This window comes from Neoarius graeffei, chromosome 15 (assembly GCF_027579695.1).
Source record: "Neoarius graeffei isolate fNeoGra1 chromosome 15, fNeoGra1.pri, whole genome shotgun sequence".
Lineage (NCBI taxonomy): Eukaryota > Metazoa > Chordata > Actinopteri > Siluriformes > Ariidae > Neoarius > Neoarius graeffei.
This window is the reverse complement of record NC_083583.1, coordinates 21,994,816-22,012,781: the sequence shown is the minus strand read 5'-3', so window position 1 is coordinate 22,012,781 and position 17,966 is coordinate 21,994,816. Positions and strand designations below refer to the sequence as shown.

The 17,966-nt window shown below is 43.2% G+C and overlaps 1 protein-coding gene across 9 annotated transcripts in view; it reads left to right on the top strand.

Moving 5' to 3' along the window:
* tmc6b (transmembrane channel-like 6b) overlaps positions 1-17,966 on the top strand; it is a 95,889-nt gene that overhangs the window by 58,096 nt on the left and 19,827 nt on the right. For all 9 annotated transcript variants that reach the window (XR_009656674.1, XM_060941011.1, XM_060941015.1 and 6 more), the window contains 7 exons: positions 716-877; positions 1,011-1,119; positions 9,727-9,811; positions 12,592-12,867; positions 15,549-15,730; positions 17,250-17,394; positions 17,530-17,685. Coding sequence is in view for 8 of the 9 variants with exons in the window: in XM_060941011.1 (XP_060796994.1) it covers positions 716-877; positions 1,011-1,119; positions 9,727-9,811; positions 12,592-12,867; positions 15,549-15,730; positions 17,250-17,394; positions 17,530-17,685 (1,115 nt within the window). In the remaining variant the exon portion in view is untranslated. The remainder of the gene's footprint in view (positions 1-715; positions 878-1,010; positions 1,120-9,726; positions 9,812-12,591; positions 12,868-15,548; positions 15,731-17,249; positions 17,395-17,529; positions 17,686-17,966) is intronic.

Below are 17,966 nucleotides of genomic sequence, written 5' to 3'. Positions count from 1 at the left end.
GAAAGTGAGGGCAACTGATGCACCCTAGTGTTTATATTGTGCCTCTTAGTTGCCTGAATTCATTGACAATGTAAGCAAAGTTATGCCTGAATCTCACTTCTTGGGTCTTAATCCACAGATAAATATCTAACCTTTGAACCTCCTTGCTGCAACATTGGCAGCAGTATGCTGTTCAGAGAGTAAAGCAAACCCAAGGGATTTTTTTTTTTCTTCAAACGTTTCTGCCCCTTGGCACAGTTAGCAAACTGTAACATGAAACTTGGAACAAAGTTGCAGCTCTTTAGCTTGCACGACGTTCATTCTGCTGTTTCAGCTCTGCTCCACCCACACACGCATGTTTACCTCACTACTGAGAGAGAGAAAGGAAGAGACAGAGATCACGTAAATAAAATGGGGAAATGGGGCCTGGGTATGCTATGTTAGTTATTTTCCCTCTAGATCACCCCAAAAACTTTCTTCCCAATTTAGAATTACTCTTAACCCTGTCCACCTGCTACACTCACACTATTAGGTACAAGTTGCTTTGTTATTATTGCAACCAGTGCAGATATCTGGTTTATTTGGTTGCTTGTAATTTAGGCACAGTATTTATATATTTAAAAAAAAACTGATTTGCACTGCTGTGTGAACAAAACCATAGATTATATGAAGCATCTTCATTGTTGGCACTATGGACTTTAATCACATTTTCTCATCTTGTCTTTCTCTGTCCCAGGACGCAGTCGAGGGGCGATCCTCTCTCAGTATTATGCTCGCACCATGCAGATGTGCAGACACAGACAGAGCCGACCCTCCATCCACTCTTTCTCCCACTCTGCCCGGCCCAGCATCCGCGGCTACCCTGTCGACAGCAATGTTGAGAACTTTGAGAGGGAGGGTGAGGGGGACTTGTTTTGTATTTGTATACGTGTGTGTCTAGAAAGCAAACAGTAACAAATAAATGTGAAAACCATGTGAATGGTTAGTAGAACATGTGAAAAATTTGTATGTGTGTGTGTGTTTGCGTGCAGAGGATAAGAAAGCGCAGCTGGTGAAAAACTTGCAGAACCTGTCTGTGGGGGATCGAGTGCGCATGCTGAAAGCTATTCCGTTGAACATGACCGAGAAAATTGAACTCAGGTAAACATTCTACACATAATACATTGTTGTCCCTCCTGTTGTGGGTGGGTGTGTGTGTGTGTGGTGTTTCCCCCCAAATAATACTGAGCCAGTGCTGAGCTTGGCTGCATGTTATTGTGGTATGTATTCTACCGGTATGAACAGAATGTCTGCCTTCTGAGCACAGCATGAAACAGTTTTTATGGTCGCCACTATCTTGACTGTGAAGGTGTTCTCTAGCATGTACACAGATAATATTGTCTTAGTAAGCAACATTTATAAAAGATTAATGCAAAAATAATGGGTTCATTGCTTTTAGAATGAACAGAACATTACTGGTTCTCTAGATTCGTTGTGGCAGATTCATCATGAAGTTCACCACCACTTTAAAACACAAACAAACAAAAAAAACCCAGCCTAACATGCTGATTTATATCTCTAAAATGACTCTAAAGGCAGCTGCTGAATTCTGTCCAGAAAAGTGGTTGAAATATGAGGATATATAATGCAAATTCAAGCTGTTAGACTCTAAATATTTTTGGATGAAATATAGCTTAGAAAAAGTTGATCAAACTTTTCCAATACTAGAGCAATGCAGTTCTGTTCCCCCCGATTTATACTGATGAGGCAGAAAGGGAGGTGTTAAAGGGCATATTCTGGACCATTCATCTCATTATCTCAAGCCGCTTTATCCTGTTCTACAGGGTCGCAGGCAAGCTGGAGCCTATCCCAGCTGACTACGGGTGAAAGGCGGGGTACACCCTGGACAAGTCGCCAGGTCATCACAGGGCTGACACAGACACGGACAACCATTCACACTCACATTCACACCTACGGTCAATTTAGAGTCACCAGTTAACCTAACCTGCATGTCTTTGGACTGTGGGGGAAACCGGAGCACCCGGAGGAAACCCACGCGGACACGGGGAGAACATGCAAACTCCGCACAGAAGGGCCCTCGCCGGCCCCGGGGCTCGAACCCAGGACCTTCTTGCTGTGAGGCGACAGCGCTAACCACTACACCACTGTGCCGCCCTATTCTGGACCAATTTAGTTTTTTTTTTATATGAAAGTATGTCCCTTTACACACTCATCCAGAAGGGTAATTTTGCACAAGGCCATCTGTCTACAGCAGAAAAGAATAAAATAACAAACCGCGTCTGGAAAAATCCCAAGGGAGGCTGGAGCCAGAATCGTGACTTTACCTGCGGAAGCGCCAGCAGGCTGCGCGAGCTTTGCGCAGTTTCAGTGCACAGCCTGTGTAAACCAAGCGCTCCCGTTTCTCTCTCATTGTCCGGTCTTTTGGAAAACGATGAGTACTAATCCCATCAAGATTGGTGTTGCTACACCCTCCGACGATACATCTGTTAACCATTTTAATAATTACACGATAACGTTGAAGAAATTTGCAGAAAACCACCAGGTCGTTTTCTCATAAACAAATCAGCGCTGATGTAGGATTCAGAGGGAGGTGTCCCGCAGATGACGTCATGAAAATCAATGTTTGCCGGGAAATCCAAATGCCAAGTTTTTTCAGAGGTGGACGATTTCAGCTCAAATGGCTTGATTTCAACTGAATTTTTCTGGTATTGTACAAGGTAAAAAAATTGCACAAAATGCAAAATGTGACAGATATTTGACCAAAGTTTAATATAAAATAGGAGAATTACATTGATCTTGCTCCTGAATTTACCCGTGATATGCCCTTTAAGGTTAAACATCGTTCACACACAACCACACATTCTTCCCTCTGAAATGTAGTCCACTCTCTAAAGAAATGAATTGTACAGATGTAGAGGTTGTTTCTGAAGAATCAGTGACTGGGGGAGGGGAAAAAAGACATGGAAGGTGTGGCTCTACAATCATGATTACTCTGAGGTTAACCCCACGAGTCTGAGGACTCTGACCGCCCATAGCGGCCACGAATGCATCGTTTGAATTCAGAGTGTTCCCTCATCGATCTAAGAAGGGACTATTGAGAGCATTCTGATCAGTTGCCTCGCGGTCTGGTTTGGGAATTGCACCATCTCTGATTGCAAGACTCTACGGTGGATAGTGAGGATAGCTGAGAAGATCATTAGAGTCTCTCTTCCCTCCATCACAGACATTTATACCACACGCTGCATCCGGAAAGCTACCAACATTGTGGATGACCCCATTCACCCTTCAAACAATCTCTTCACCCTCCTGCCATCTGGAAAAAGGTTCCGAAGCATTCGGGCCTTCACAGCCAGGCTTCTGTAACAGTTTCTTTCCACATGCCATCAGACTTCTCAACTCTGAGGGACTGGACTGATGCACACGGACTGTTGATCACACCACTCCCACTGCAGTCTTTGCACAGTGAACAATAATGCAGTGTTGCCTACAATGCTTCTCTCTCTCTCACACACACAAGGTTTACATTTATTTATTTCCTTGAACATATAATACCTCAATATGCACACTCCACTTTCTGCACGTTAACAGTAACAGGTTGGCAATACTGGTACTGGTTGTGTTAGCTGTCGTTTTTGCACGGTCCTTGTTGTCTGCACTTTGTTGTGTGTAGTTTACTGTCTGCAATGTTTGCACTCGCTGCACTCTTGCACTTTGTTGTATTTGTGATGTTAATGTAGCACCATAGTCCTGGAGAAACGTTTCATTTTAACTGTGTACTGTACCAACTGTAGGGGAGAGCGGGGTAAGATGAGCCACTTTTTACATTTTTCATCATAACTACATTTTAAAGCCATTTTTGCTTCCAGTCTACACACCATACCAAATTTCAAAGTGTACTGTTACTATCTGAGCAAAAAATAATTGATAAGCTCTTATGGTTAGAGTGAAAAAAAAATGTCAAGTGGCTCAACTTACCCCATGCACGGGGTAAGATGAGCCACTGTGTGGGGTAAATTGAGCCAACACAAAACATGTTAGGTTAACAAAGTAAACAACTTTTATTATTTGAAGTGCAATCAATGAATCAAGTCAAGTCAATCAAGTGGGGGATAGGGCCGTTGCATAGAGAAGGGGAGATGAAGAGAGAGGTGATAGAACGAGATGGGATAGGGAGGGATAGATAGATGGACAGAGAGAGAGATATGCATAGATAGATAGAAAGAGGGATGGTTAGAGAGGGAATGAGAGATATACTATATTATAGAAATTACTAAAACAGTAGAGCAGTGCCAAAAAATCTTATTTCTTTCAGTAGGTTAAAACATTGCTAAAACATGCAGCAATCATTCCATCAATCATTCAATCATTTCATCATTATTCAATGTTCCAAGCATTCAAATTGCAAGGGAACACCATTTGCCTCTCCCTCCGTGCTGTCCCACCAACAGTAAAGGGGCGGGGCAATTTTTTCACAATATCCTGTCTTGACAGGACAGCCTCATCTTTCTCTTTGAAGACAAAGGTTGGCTTTCTTGCAGAGCCATGGCATGACCGGCTTCTTTTGAGAAATCTTGCCTCTATTTCGAAGACATCCAATTTGATTATCTGGCCAATGAAGTAATGCACTTTCACCAACTTGGTCTCTACCTCTCCATTCTTTATCTTTTCAATGAACCTAGTCAGAGTCATCCTGTCCAAATGCATATCCCTCGCCACAGCCCGAATAGGCCTGCCTTTCCTGACTTCCTCTGCGGCTCTCTCCAAAACTGCACGGGATTGTGCGGCCCTGTCTGTTTTTCTTTTGTATGAGTGTGGCATCATGCACACCTGTAATAACAGAGGGCATTATTTTATTTATTAAAAACCTTTTAAACACATTATTTATATTAACATATTATTTATTTGTTTATTTGTTGTTGTTGTTGTTGTTGTCATATATGACCAGTAAATGTGAAAACTTAAGTGTCATCCATATTGGGTAAGCTCAGCCACCAATGGGGTAAGTTGAGCCAGTGGCTCAACTTGCCCCATATCTAATGGCTCATCTTACCCCGTGGCCACCATTTTGTAGAAAAATGCTAATAAAGGGGATTAGGCTAATCCAAATTATTTTTATTAGCATTCATATCATAGCTTAGAAAGCCACTAACTTAACCCTAATGTGTCTAAATATTATTCTACTTTTGTCTTCTCTAAATCATCTTCACTGTGGACAAACATGGAATTGACTTAGAAAGCACAAAAACACATTTTTATAAATATCTCCCTCACCTAGTTTGACATGTGGTGCTCCTCTCCACAAGTGTAAGTAAATGGTCCCGCCCCCCTTTGAATGTGGTCACACGGTCACATTTGTTTACTGTTTCTTAGAAACAGGGGGTGGCTCATCTTACCCCCTGGCTCATCTTACCCCGCTCTCCCCTATATGGTTGGAATGACACATAAGCCTTGACCTAATGATTTGGTACTGACAGCGCAGACCAAATCAGAGTGATAAGGAGGAGATATTTTACAAGTTGTGGTGAACCGGTCCCATATTTGACTCTGTTTTGACCACACCCATGCACTTCTGTGTAGTGTGGTTTTTAACTTTCACATGTGCACTATAACTTCTGTCTCTGTTGGAGCTATCTGGTTGTGATCATCTGCTGCATTCAAGTCATCTTTTTAACATGAGTTCTCTGGGTTTGCCAACTTTGTAGAAATGTAAAGTTTTCATTTTGCTTGAAGTGGGCAGAGAAATACTCATGTAGCTTCCTTTTTGAGATCAGATTTTTAGTTGACTAATTGCATGTGATAGTTTTTCATTAGGGGCGGCACGGTGGTGTAGTGGTTAGCGCTGTCGCCTCACAGCAAGAAGGTCCTGGGTTCGAGCCCCGGGGCCGGCGAGGGCCTTTCTGTGTGGAGTTTGCATGTTCTCCCCGTGTCTGCGTGGGTTTCCTCCGGGTGCTCCGGTTTCCCCCACAGTCCAAAGACATGCAGGTTAGGTTAACTGGTGACTCTAAATTGACCGTAGGTGTGAATGTGAGTGTGAATGGTTGTCTGTGTCTGTGTGTCAGCCCTGTGATGACCTGGCGACTTGTCCAGGGTGTACCCCGCCTTTCGCCCGTAGTCAGCTGGGATAGGCTCCAGCTTGCCTGCGACCCTGTAGAAGGATAAAGCGGCTAGAGATGATGAGATGAGATGAGTTTTTCATTAGAGTAAATTCACTCGCAACCTCTTGCTGTTCTTGAGCAATGTTAATGGTGTTGACCTCGGCATTGTAGAACTGGTTGATAAGCATGTTTTCTCCTCTTTCGTGTCACTTCCTCTAAGCCTTGGCAAATCATTCAGCTGTTCTATTTCGTCTGGTGGCTCGTCTGCTAATACTTCATTAAGCTTCTTCTCGCATTCAATTCTGGAAGTTCTATTTTGCAGTACATCTAAACAAGGTTTGGGTCTCTGTGGGCTATGTCGAGTCTTCTTAGGTAATTGTCTAACACTTTGGGGCCAAGTTTACATTAGACCGTATCTGTCTCGTTTTCTTCGCGGATGCACTGTCCGTTTACATTAAAACGCCTGGAAACGCCGGGAAACGGGAATCCGCCAGGGTCCACGTATTCAATCCAGATCATGTCTGGTCCGGTGCTGTGTAAACATTGAGAATACGCGGATACGCTGTGCTGAGCTCTAGCTGGCGTCGTCATTGGACAACGTCACTGTGACATCCACCTTCCTGATTCGCTGGCGTTGGTCATGTGACCCGACTGCTGAAAAACGGCGTGGACTTCCGCCTTGTATCACCTTTCATTAAAGAGTATAAAAGTATGAAAATACTGCAAATACTGATGCAAATACTGCCCATTGTGTAGTTATGATTGTCTTTAGGCTTGCCATCCTTCCACTTGCAAGTGGTAAGTGATATGCACTGAGATCACACACACAGCGGCTCAGTCCCGAATCACTGCTCGTGCGCTATACTCGCGCGCTCTGTGAGCTGCGCAGGGCCGGAGTGCGCACCCTCCAGAGGGCACTCGCTGTTCAGGGCGGAGTGATTTGGAGCGCAGGATGCCTGCGGAGCCGAGCGTATCCGTGTATTGGTGTTGCTGTGTGCACGCGAATCGTGTATTGGTGTTGCTGTGTGCACGCTAATCGTTTTAAAAACGTTAATCTGATGATCCGCTGATACGGTCTAATGTAAACCCCACCTGAATGTACATTACCATTTCAATGAAGTAATGTTCAGTCTCAGAGAGCTTTGATGATGCTCTTCTTACTCGACACTTTCTCACATCTGTAGTAAAATTTGCTGGTAAGGATGTAATCCAGTTGTTTCTCAAAACCCATTGCCGAGTGCCAAGTACTCATCAGCCTATCCTTCGATGGTCAAATGGTGTTATCCAGTCTCTGATTGTATTCATCAGTGAGCTCCAAAAGCTGTTGGCGGTGGTGGTGGTATGGACATGGGATTCAAGAATTAGCCCCATGCATGAGTAGAGGTCTTTCACGTCACCATTTATTGTGGCATTGAAGTCATGTCCCAGGAACCCCCTTATGAGTACAATCTTTAGTAGTTTACAGAACTCATGGTAAAACGTCTTTCTGACTTTAATTACGGCCATCAATTGGCACATAGTAACATAGCAGAGTGAGTCGCAGGCCATAAATCTCAACCAAGTTCAGGAGAAGCCGTGAGTTAACGTATGTGATATTTTGTAGTATTACTTGAGGGGATATGATGATTCGAACACCTGCTGTCTTCTTTCTGGTCCGTCCAGACCAAATGAAATGTGCTCCACTTTTCCCTTCAGTCACACCCTCGTTGGCTTTTCTGGCTTCTTGAAGGAAACAAACGTCGTAACATAATGATCAAAATGCATCCAAGGTGGTTGCAGGCTTAATATCATCAGACAGCATTCTCACGTTTATTGTTGCTATGGTCACATCATTCGGTCTCTTCCTCGGCACTTTCTTAAGCATAGTGAGCTTAACCTCAAACTTTCTCAGTAATCTCACGGTAACAGTTAGCACTCTTTTAATATTGGTAGCTTCTTTTACATCAAAGGTATACCATTCCACTTGAAAACATGTACAGCCCAACTTTTCGTAGTCTATCCAGGGTGTAGGTAGCCTGTTTTTAAGAGCAGCCAATCCAGTAGGATTTGGTAGGGCTGGACCTTGTTGATGCCTTTTATGTATACAAGTATCCACCCATGGCCTTCTGTTCTATAGTAATGAAGCCAAAATTCTTCCACCATGTTGCATTTGGAGGCAGAGTTTGTGCAATGGAGACGAGCCAAATTTGGGCACACTTACTCATTTGGTAGTCCCGCCCCCTTCTCCCAACACCAAGGTCCAGCACATTGCCAAGACTGTCAATCACTTCATTCCCAAGTGTATCCATGCCTTCTTTTGATATAATGGAATAATGTTGTAAAAACTACTTTCTTGAGGAAATTAAAAAATGTGCTGGTGTAAGCACAGGGTTCGACTAACTGCTTGAATTCGACACTGCAGATGGAAAAATGTTTGGAGCAGAAAACCCAGTGGGGAACACATTGGCAATGCTACACATTATGGTACAGCCAGCCAGCAGGGACACTAAACCTGTGGTTCCTTCACTTATTAGAGGTATTACGCTGTTAAGTGTGTGTGTTTTAAAAACAACAACAGTCATTATGCAGAATTAACAAAGCATTCTTCAAACATTTATTAACTGCACTAACAACTGCCCTGGACTTACTTTGTAAACAAGTTTTGAAAGAAGTTGCTCAAATACAGTACTGTGCAAAAGTCTTGAGCACCCTATTTTTTATTTAAATCTTTTCCATACAAACTTTGTTCTAGATTTCTATTTTATAACTTCTACATTATCTAGTCAGTACAAAAACGTTTTAGAGTTCCAAACGTTCGTTTTCCAGCACAAAATTAAACGTTACAGAAAAAAATAGTGGGCAGCGCGGTGGTGTAGTGGTTAGTGCTGTCGCCTCACAGCAAGAAGGTCCGGGTTCGAGCCCCGTGGCCGACGAGGGCCTTTCTGTGCGGAGTTTGCATGTTCTCCCCGTGTCCGAATGGGTTTCCTCCGGGTGCTCCGGTTTCCTCCACAGTCCAAATACGTGATTCTAAATTGACCGTAGGTGTGAATGTGAGTGTGAATGGTTGTCTGTGTCTATGTGTCAGCCCTGTGATGACCTGGCGACTTGTCCAGGGTGTACCCCGCCTTTCGCCCGTAGTCAGCTGGGATAGGCTCCAGCTTGCCTGCGACCCTGTAGAACAGGATAAAGCAGCTAGAGATAATGAGATGAATGAGACCTAATGAAGGCTGCTGGGTTTTGCTGCAAAATTTAAGAAGCGAGTGTGACAGTCGAAGTGTCCAGAAGAAATGTGGCTGGTTCTGTAAGATGCTCAGTAAAACCTACAGCTCATTTCCTTATAAAACTGCACACATTGTACCTTAGACTGCTTTTTTTTTTAAGTCAAAGGATAGTCTCGCACCAAATATTGACTTTGTTTCATTTGTTATGGCTTACTGCTGTTCAGAGTGTGGGTTGTTTTTTAAATGTTGAAACATTTTCATTATTTTTAAGCCACTTTTGGTCTACAGCATTTCTTTACATGTTCCTAAGACTTTTGCACAGTACTGTATGTCAAAGAAAATGTTGATCTCGAAGCATATCATGCTCATTGCAAGTCGTATTGTGTAATGTGGTGGCGTTTGTGGATATGCTGCCGTGTGTAATATAATCGTTCTATCTTTTTCTCACACAGACGTTTGGCTTCGAATAAAACTGGCCGCTCTACCTACCTCAACCGAGTCCCCTGCTGCAGCCACTTCAGAGATCATATTTTAATTGTGAGTCCCTCTCTCCAAACTCTGAGCAATTTTGCATACTGCAAAGCACCTCATGGACATGCATTCTCACTTGCTCTCGACCAAGCTATTAGCGCTGCGTTGGAATGGATGCCCCAGATTTTCATGCATATCCACTGGAATAGAAACAATGTCCAAATATTTATGCTATATTGTGCCCAAAATCGAAACGGTACATGCTTATATATCATCTAATGATAGGGTGGCACAGTGGTGTAGTGGTTAGCACTGTCACCTCACAGCAAGATGGTTCTGGGTTGAACCCCATGGCTGACGGGGGGCCTTTCTGCGTGGAGTTTGCATGTTCTCCCCGTGTCTGTGTGGGTTTTCCTCCGGGTGCGCCGGTTTCCACCACAGTTAAAAGATGTGCAGATTAGGTAAAATACCCAGTCACTGGGGTTGTACAAGGCAGTGCATACTCAGCGCTGGTCCCAAGCCTGGCTAGAAGGCTCAGTGTAAGGTTGGCGTGAGCTAAACTGATGGTTAACCTTCTGAAAATAAAGTCTCATGAATGTCCAGAGATCTACAGCAGCAGTGCACATTCTTCTCTCAACTAAATTATAACAAGCTCCATGTTACTCGGCTTAGGAGTGAAAATGTGACTGGATGAAAGAATTTGATTATTTACAGTGCAAAAACACGTTTATAATAATCTAATGTCTATGATGGGCATTTGCATGTGATATTTACTAACCAAGCACAAGAAACCAAAGAAATAAATGTTTCATGAACAGCCTACATTAAAGGAGAATTGAAGTCATTTTTAAACTTGCTTTATTTCTTAATTAACGTGTTATTCAATTATGTTTTCGGTTTTATTAACTTTATATCGTGACTCGTATTGGCAACTAATTGCAATTAAATATTATACTTATTGGCCCGTTCAGTTTTTAGCCATGTTGAATTTAGTTAGTTTGGTCCACAGCAGGCGTCGCTTATCCGCGCGATCTTCGCGAGACTTCGAAACGTGAAGTGTCAGCCAGGTGTCAGTGCCGCCATTTTGAAAACTGTTTTCCAAACGAAGTATTGCACAAAAACGAGTTTAAATGACGATTACTGCCGACTTTTTTCAAACTTTCCTGATTGCTATCAAAACAAACAAAACTTCTGGCTTGATTACGTCAGCATTCGAAAGAGGGCGCGCGCGTCTTTTGACAACGTTGGCAGATGTTGGTCACTTTGATTTCCGCTGTACGTTTTACTTCCATCCTGCGATGTCTCGCACAGGTCTCAAGGAATCTCGTTTACGGCCATTGCTTTGACATATGGACTGATATATTACAGAGCATATTTCAAACACTCATAACTTGCTATAGCAGTGACAAAATGGCTATCAAAAATCTCATCTCATTATCTGTAGCCGCTTTATCCTTCTCCAGGGTCGCAGGCAAGCTGGAGCCTATCCCAGCTGACTACGGGTGAAAGGCGGGGTACACCCTGGACAAGTCGCCAGGTCATCACAGGGCTGACACAGACAACCATTCACACTCACATTCACACCTACGGTCAATTTAGAGTCACCAGTTAACCTAACCTGCATGTCTTTGGACTGTAGGGGAAACCGGAGCACCCGGAGGAAACCCACGCGGACACGGGGAGAACATGCAAACTCCACACAGAAAGGCCCTCGCCGGCCACGGGGCTCGAACCCGGACCTTCTTGCTGTGAGGCGACAGCGCTAACCACTACACCACCGTGCCGCCCTGCTATCAAAAATGCATTCCTATATTTAATAAAATGAGAAATAGAATTTTGATAATAAAAAAAATTGCCTTCAGTTCTCCTTTAACACACAACTCGCGTCAGTTGTAAATTGCAGCGCCATGTTGCCAAACCTCAGTGCTTTTAAAATGCACTTCTGTCAGTCTTTTTAGTTTAATACAACTGATAGGATTGTATTTGATAGTATAATGTTTTGTTGTACTGTAATTTGTAACAATGTTTATAACTGAAATGCTGATAATGTTGCTATTAGTGTTGAAGTTTAAAGGAACAGTCCACCGTACTTCCATAATGAAATATGCTCTTATCTGAATTGAGACGAGCTGCTCCGTACCTCTCCGAGCTTTGCGCGACCTCCCAGTCAGTCAGACGCAGTCAGACGCGCTGTCACTCCTGTTAGCAATGTAGCTAGGCTCAGTATGGCCAATGGTATTTTTTGGGGCTGTAGTTAGATGCGACCAAACTCTTCCGCATTTTTCCTGTTTACATAGGTTTATATGACCAGTGACATGAAACAAGTTCAGTTACACAAATTGAAACGTAGCGATTTTCTATGCTATGGAAAGTCCGCACTATAATGACAGGCGTACTAACACCTTCTGCGCGCTTCGGCAGCGCATTGATACGGAGCTCAGATATCAATGCGCTGCCGAAGCGCGCAGAAGGTGTTAGTGCACCTGTCATTATAGTGCGGACTTTCCATAGCATAGAAAATCGCTACGTTTCAATTTGTGTAACTGAACTTGTTTCATGTCACTGGTCATATAAACCTATGTAAACAGGAAAAACGCGGAAGAGTTTGGTCGCATCTAACTACAGCCCCAAAAAATACCATTGGCCATACTGAGCCTAGCTACATTGCTAACAGGAGTGACAGCGCGTCTGACTGCGTCTGACTGACTGGGAGGTCGCGCAAAGCTCGGATAGGTACGGAGCAGCTCGTCTCAATTCAGATAAGAGCATATTTCATTATGGAAGTACGGTGGACTGTTCCTTTAAGGGATTGATTTTTCACTTTTTTTCCCCTCTGTGTCTATCAGACTCTGAGACAAAGCTGGTACAGCTGGTTGTCTTTCGTCTCCTCACTGCGGTTATGGCAGACGGCTCTGAAGACAGTGAGTGGTCGTTTCGGGACAGGTGTCCTCTCCTACTTCGTCTTCCTCAGGAAGCTGTTCTTCTTTAATGTTTTCCTCTTCATGGTGACGGGGTTCTTCCTGGTGATCCCCCAAGCTGTGCGGCACGAACGTCAGCCCTATGAAGAGACACAGACCTCAGACTCATGTGTACAATATGGCCTCGAGGTGCTCACTGGGACGGTAAGACTCCGTATGAACATAATGTATGCTTATGTGCTCATATGTCTCATTTACCAGATCTCAGCCCAACTGAACACTGCAGGAGATTTTTAAGAGACATGTTGGACAGCTCCTTAATCAAAACACCAAATGAGGGAATGCTTTGGGAAGAATGGTGTTCATCCTCCAGTACAGTTTCAGATACTTGTACGATCAAGGTCATTGAAGTTGTTCTGGCAGTTCCTTTTGGCCCAATACCTTGCTGAGAAACTTTGTTGGTATAGATTGTATGTGCCAGTATGATGCTCTGGTGTAAAGAAGAGGACCTCATAGAGTTTGTTGTACAACTTCAAGTCAAAAAAGTTGGTATGGTATGGGAAAAACCAATAAAAAAAAAAGAAAGCAGTGATTTTTTTTTCTCCTAAATCTTTCATTGCAGACAGTATGAACCCAAGATATTTCATGTTTTGTCTGATCAACTTCATTTTGTTTGTTAATATACATCCATTTCCTGTGTTTTGGGCCTGTAACACATTCCAAAAAAAGTTGGGATGGGGCAGTTTGGGGCTAGTAATGAGGTGAAACAATTACATAATGATGCGATTTGAAACTGGTGATGTCAACAGGTGATTGACTGTAATCATAATTTGATACAAAATCGGTATCCAGGAAAGGCTTAGTCTTTGAGGAGCAAAGATGGGCCCAGGATCTCCAGTTTGTCAACAAACGGGTGAGAAAATTATTGAAATGTTTAAAAACAATGTTCCTCAAAGAAAGATAGGAAGGGATTTGAATATTTCACCCTCTATGATGCATAATATCATTAAACGATTCAAGGAATCTGGAGGAGTTTTGGTGCATAAAGGGCAAGGGCACAAGCCTAAGCTGAACACCTGTGATCTCTGATCCCTCAAATGGCGCTGTATCAAGAACAGTCATTCATCTATAGCTCATATAACCACATTCCAATTTCCTTTTATTGTCATTGCACAATGTACAACGAAATTCTATTTCTCTAGTGGATCATATAAAAACACAAAGAGATCATAAGAAACCTTAACATAAAAAAAACATCAAAAGATAATAATAAAACACTAAGACAATAAAAGGTGAGGTAAAAGCCATACATAGGGGACAATCACAAGAACAGTAAATAAAGTGCATATTACACAGGACTGATCATATTGCACACTCCAAAAGATCAGTTCTTTAGAGTTTAGTTCTCTAATAGCACTTGGATAAAAACGGTTCTTAAGTCTGGAGGTGCGAGATTTTTTTTAAGGACCTGAAGCGCCTTCCAGAGGGCAGCAGAATGAAAAGATGGTGACTGGAGTGTGATCAGTCTCTAATGATGTTTGTGGCGTGGCAGAGGCACTGTGCCCTATAAATGTCCTGTAGTGGGCACATGGGCACAGATGGGCCATATTGTAGTAAGCACTACAATACAGAATTACATCCACAAATACCAGTTAAAACTGAATCTGTATTCCTGGTGTGGGTTTTTTTTGGTTGGATAAGAAATGGACGCCGTGTGCTCTGGACCACAGACAGAAACGACCATCCAGACATTTACCAGCAATCAGTCCAAAAGCCAGGGTGTGTCATGGTATGGGGTTGTGTCCGTGCCCTTGGCAAAGATAACTTACACTTTTGTAATTGCAGTATTAATGCAGGCAGCACGGTGGTGTAGTGGTTAGCGCTGTCGCCTCACAGCAAGAAGGTCCTGGGTTCGAGCCCCGTGGCCGGCGAGGGCCTTTCTGTGTGGAGTTTGGATGTTCTCCCCGTGTCCGCGTGGGTTTCCTCCGGGTGCTCCGGTTTCCCCCACAGTCCAAAGACATGTAGGTTAGGTTAACTGGTGACTCTAAATTGACCGTAGGTGTGAATGTGAGTGTGAATGGTTGTCTGTGTCTATGTGTCAGCCCTGTGATGACCTGGCGACTTGTCCAGGGTGTACCCCGCCTTTCGCCCGTAGTCAGCTGGGATAGGCTCCAGCTTGCCTGCGACCCTGTAGAAGGATAAAGCGGCTAGAGATAATGAGATGAGATGAGTCCAAAAGCCAGGGTGTGTCATGGTATGGGGTTGTGTCCGTGCCCTTGGCAAAGATAACTTACACTTTTGTAATTGTAGTATTAATGCAGGCAGCACGGTGGTGTAGTGGTTAGCGCTGTCGCCTCACAGCAAGAAGGTCCGGGTTCGAGCCCCGTGGCCGGCGAGGGCCTTTCTGTGTGGAGTTTGCATGTTGTCCGCGTGGGTTTCCTCCGGGTGCTCCGGTTTCCCCCACAGTCCAAAGACATGCAGGTTAGGTTAACTGGTGACTCTAAAAAAAAAATTATTATTTTGACCTGTTTTAATCTTAGTTGTATTACTGTAAAATCAAAAGACATAAGTCATAAACAGAACATGCCATGGTCTTATGGTTAGAGAAGCAGCTTTGGGACCAAAAGGTCACCAGTTTGATTCCCTGGACCAGCAAGAATGGCTGAAGTGCCCTTGAGCAAGGTACCTAACCCCCACCTGCTCCCCAGGCTGCTTTGGGTATGTTGTACATTGCCCTGGATAAGAGCGTCTGCTAAATGCCTGTAATGTAATGTAACATGAGGATTAATGCACTACAGGATTATTCTGTGACCATTATCAATTTGTACCAATTACCGTGCCCCTCTCTCTCTCTCTCTCTCTCTCTCTCTCTCACTCACTCACAGGGTTGTTTTAAGGAGTCCTTGATGTACTATGGCTACTACAGTAACTACACTTTTACAGAGGACTGCAAACATGATAGAAAAAATGATTCCTGTGGCACTCATCTATCCTATAACATGTCTCTTGCCTATTTCTTCACCATCGGCATGGCATTCTTCATCACCTGCATCATCCTCGTGTACAGGTCAGGTTCACCATAAACAGACTTCGGGAAAGGAATCCGATTTTCACCGTCGTTCTAAATGCAGTTTAGTACGGTAATGTCAAACCACACAAGTGTATTTGTTTTAGGCAACTAGCAAACAACAAATATGTCTCTTTTAACCGATCAAACACATTTTAGAGAAGATTGTGTACATCTCAGTTTTGTGACTGTTCCTTTAAGCCTGTGTTTGCAGTGCATTTTGTGAGAATAAAACTATGTTTCAGTTCACTCTTATCTAATCACCGTCTGAGTCCTTGATGGCAGTCCAGCAGTTATTAGACTTGACTGCATATTATAGCGGAGCTCCATACCTAAGAAAAAAGGGTAATGATGGGTATCGAAGTGAATTTTGAACGTCGACCAAGGTGAAGGTCAATTCCGTGCTCCGTCCTTCCGTGTCTGCCTCGATTCTGATTGGCTCCACTACAATAGCTTTCATGACGGTACTGTGAAATCCGCTCTGTTTCCTAAAGTTTTGTTTTAAGTCCGAGCCCAGCAGGACGAGCAGTGGTGCGATCCATAGGGCTGGGATTTTCCGTAGTTGTTGAGTATACGTTGTGGGCGCATCAGAGTTTTTCATCTTATGGATGCTCGCTCGCACCCCTAACTGAAGATACTCTATGATACAGTGAACGTACTGGTATTGATTACAAAAGCCTGAAAAATTAACTGCTAAGTGCGCTAGAGAGCGATATTTAATGTGCTCCTATAAAAAAGAACACGTCCTAGTAAAGGTAAATGTATATCTAATTAACGTTAAATTACTGCATTCAAATACGTTGGTGTAATATAGTTATAATTCTAATGTCTGTAGTCAAAAAAATTTATTGATAACGTTTTAATTTTTATCCAAGAATTTTATCTCGTATTTTTCTGTTCCTTACTTACTGTGACATCACATTGAAGCTAGTAATCTAATTCACGGTGTGATAAATTGAGGGCTAAAAATTGGGAGGTCCGCTTTTAGGCGATGCTTAAAGGGATAGTTCGGGATTTTTGACATGAATCTGTATGGCATCCCCATCAATAGTGTTGTGCAAACACACTGACTTACCCCTGACAGCATCCTGTGAGTCCAGTTCTTGTCCAGTTTTAGTCCAGTTCTTGTCCAGTTTTGGTCCAGACGAAAGTACCAGCGCGCAGTGATAAGAAGGGAGAGAAAATAGTGCCAAGCGATTTCGAGGTCTGACTTTTTATTTGACAACGGTTTTGTGATGCAAATATATCACTCTTTTGAACACATACTGTTTTGAGACGAAAAACGTTTTACTTTCGTGACCCCAACAAACTTGCCGGACTACTTTCGTCTGGACCAAAACTGGACAAGAACTGGACTCACAGGATGCTGTCAGGGGTAAGTCAGTGTGTTTGCACGACACTATTGATGGGGATGCCATACAGATTCATGTCAAAAATCCCGAACTATCCCTTTAAATCTGTACAGTATATTAATAATACACAGCTGACTGCATTGCCTTTTACATGTCTCTCTTTACAGTATGTCCAAGTCTTTTGGACAGAGTTTCCGGATTGACCGGTCCAAAGGTCTGCTTGCCATAAAAGTCTTCAGTTCTTGGGATTTTAAAGTTCTCAAGAAATCCTCTGTTCAACTGCAATCTGAAGACATCACCACTCAGCTCAGAGTAAGCAGCCTCACTCGTACACGGTCATTTCTTAAAAAAGAAATGATTGAAATAATTTATATTGTAATAAGTCAAATCCATAGACACAAACATCACTGGTGCAGACCTCTCTCTCACTCTGCGTGCCGTGTGTAGGAGCTGGTGGCAGAGGTGAACCGTCAGAAGGTGAAGTCTCCGGTCTTGCGGCGCGTGTCAGTTCTGTGCATCCAGTTGCTGGCCTGGATCATATGCATTGGGAGCACTGTAGTGTGTTCCCTTGGCGTGTACTACTTCTCGGACTATGTGTACCAGGTGGGAAACATACTGTCACACACAAACATTTGTTCAGTGTATTTGGCACAAGTGGGTAGAATATTCATATATTCAGCATATTCATAATGTAGCTTGCTCACGCTTTTGTATTAGCAAGCAACAAGTCCCTGATCGTGTTCCCAGTTTATTGCTTGTTGCAGTGGGCATGGCCTGTTCTATGTTTTTCAATTCCAGTAAAAAATGGTAGAGGCTGAATAATGTACAAGCTGCTGTTTTGCACAATGTGTTGTGGCTTTTAACTGAACTCTTGACTTCCTGTT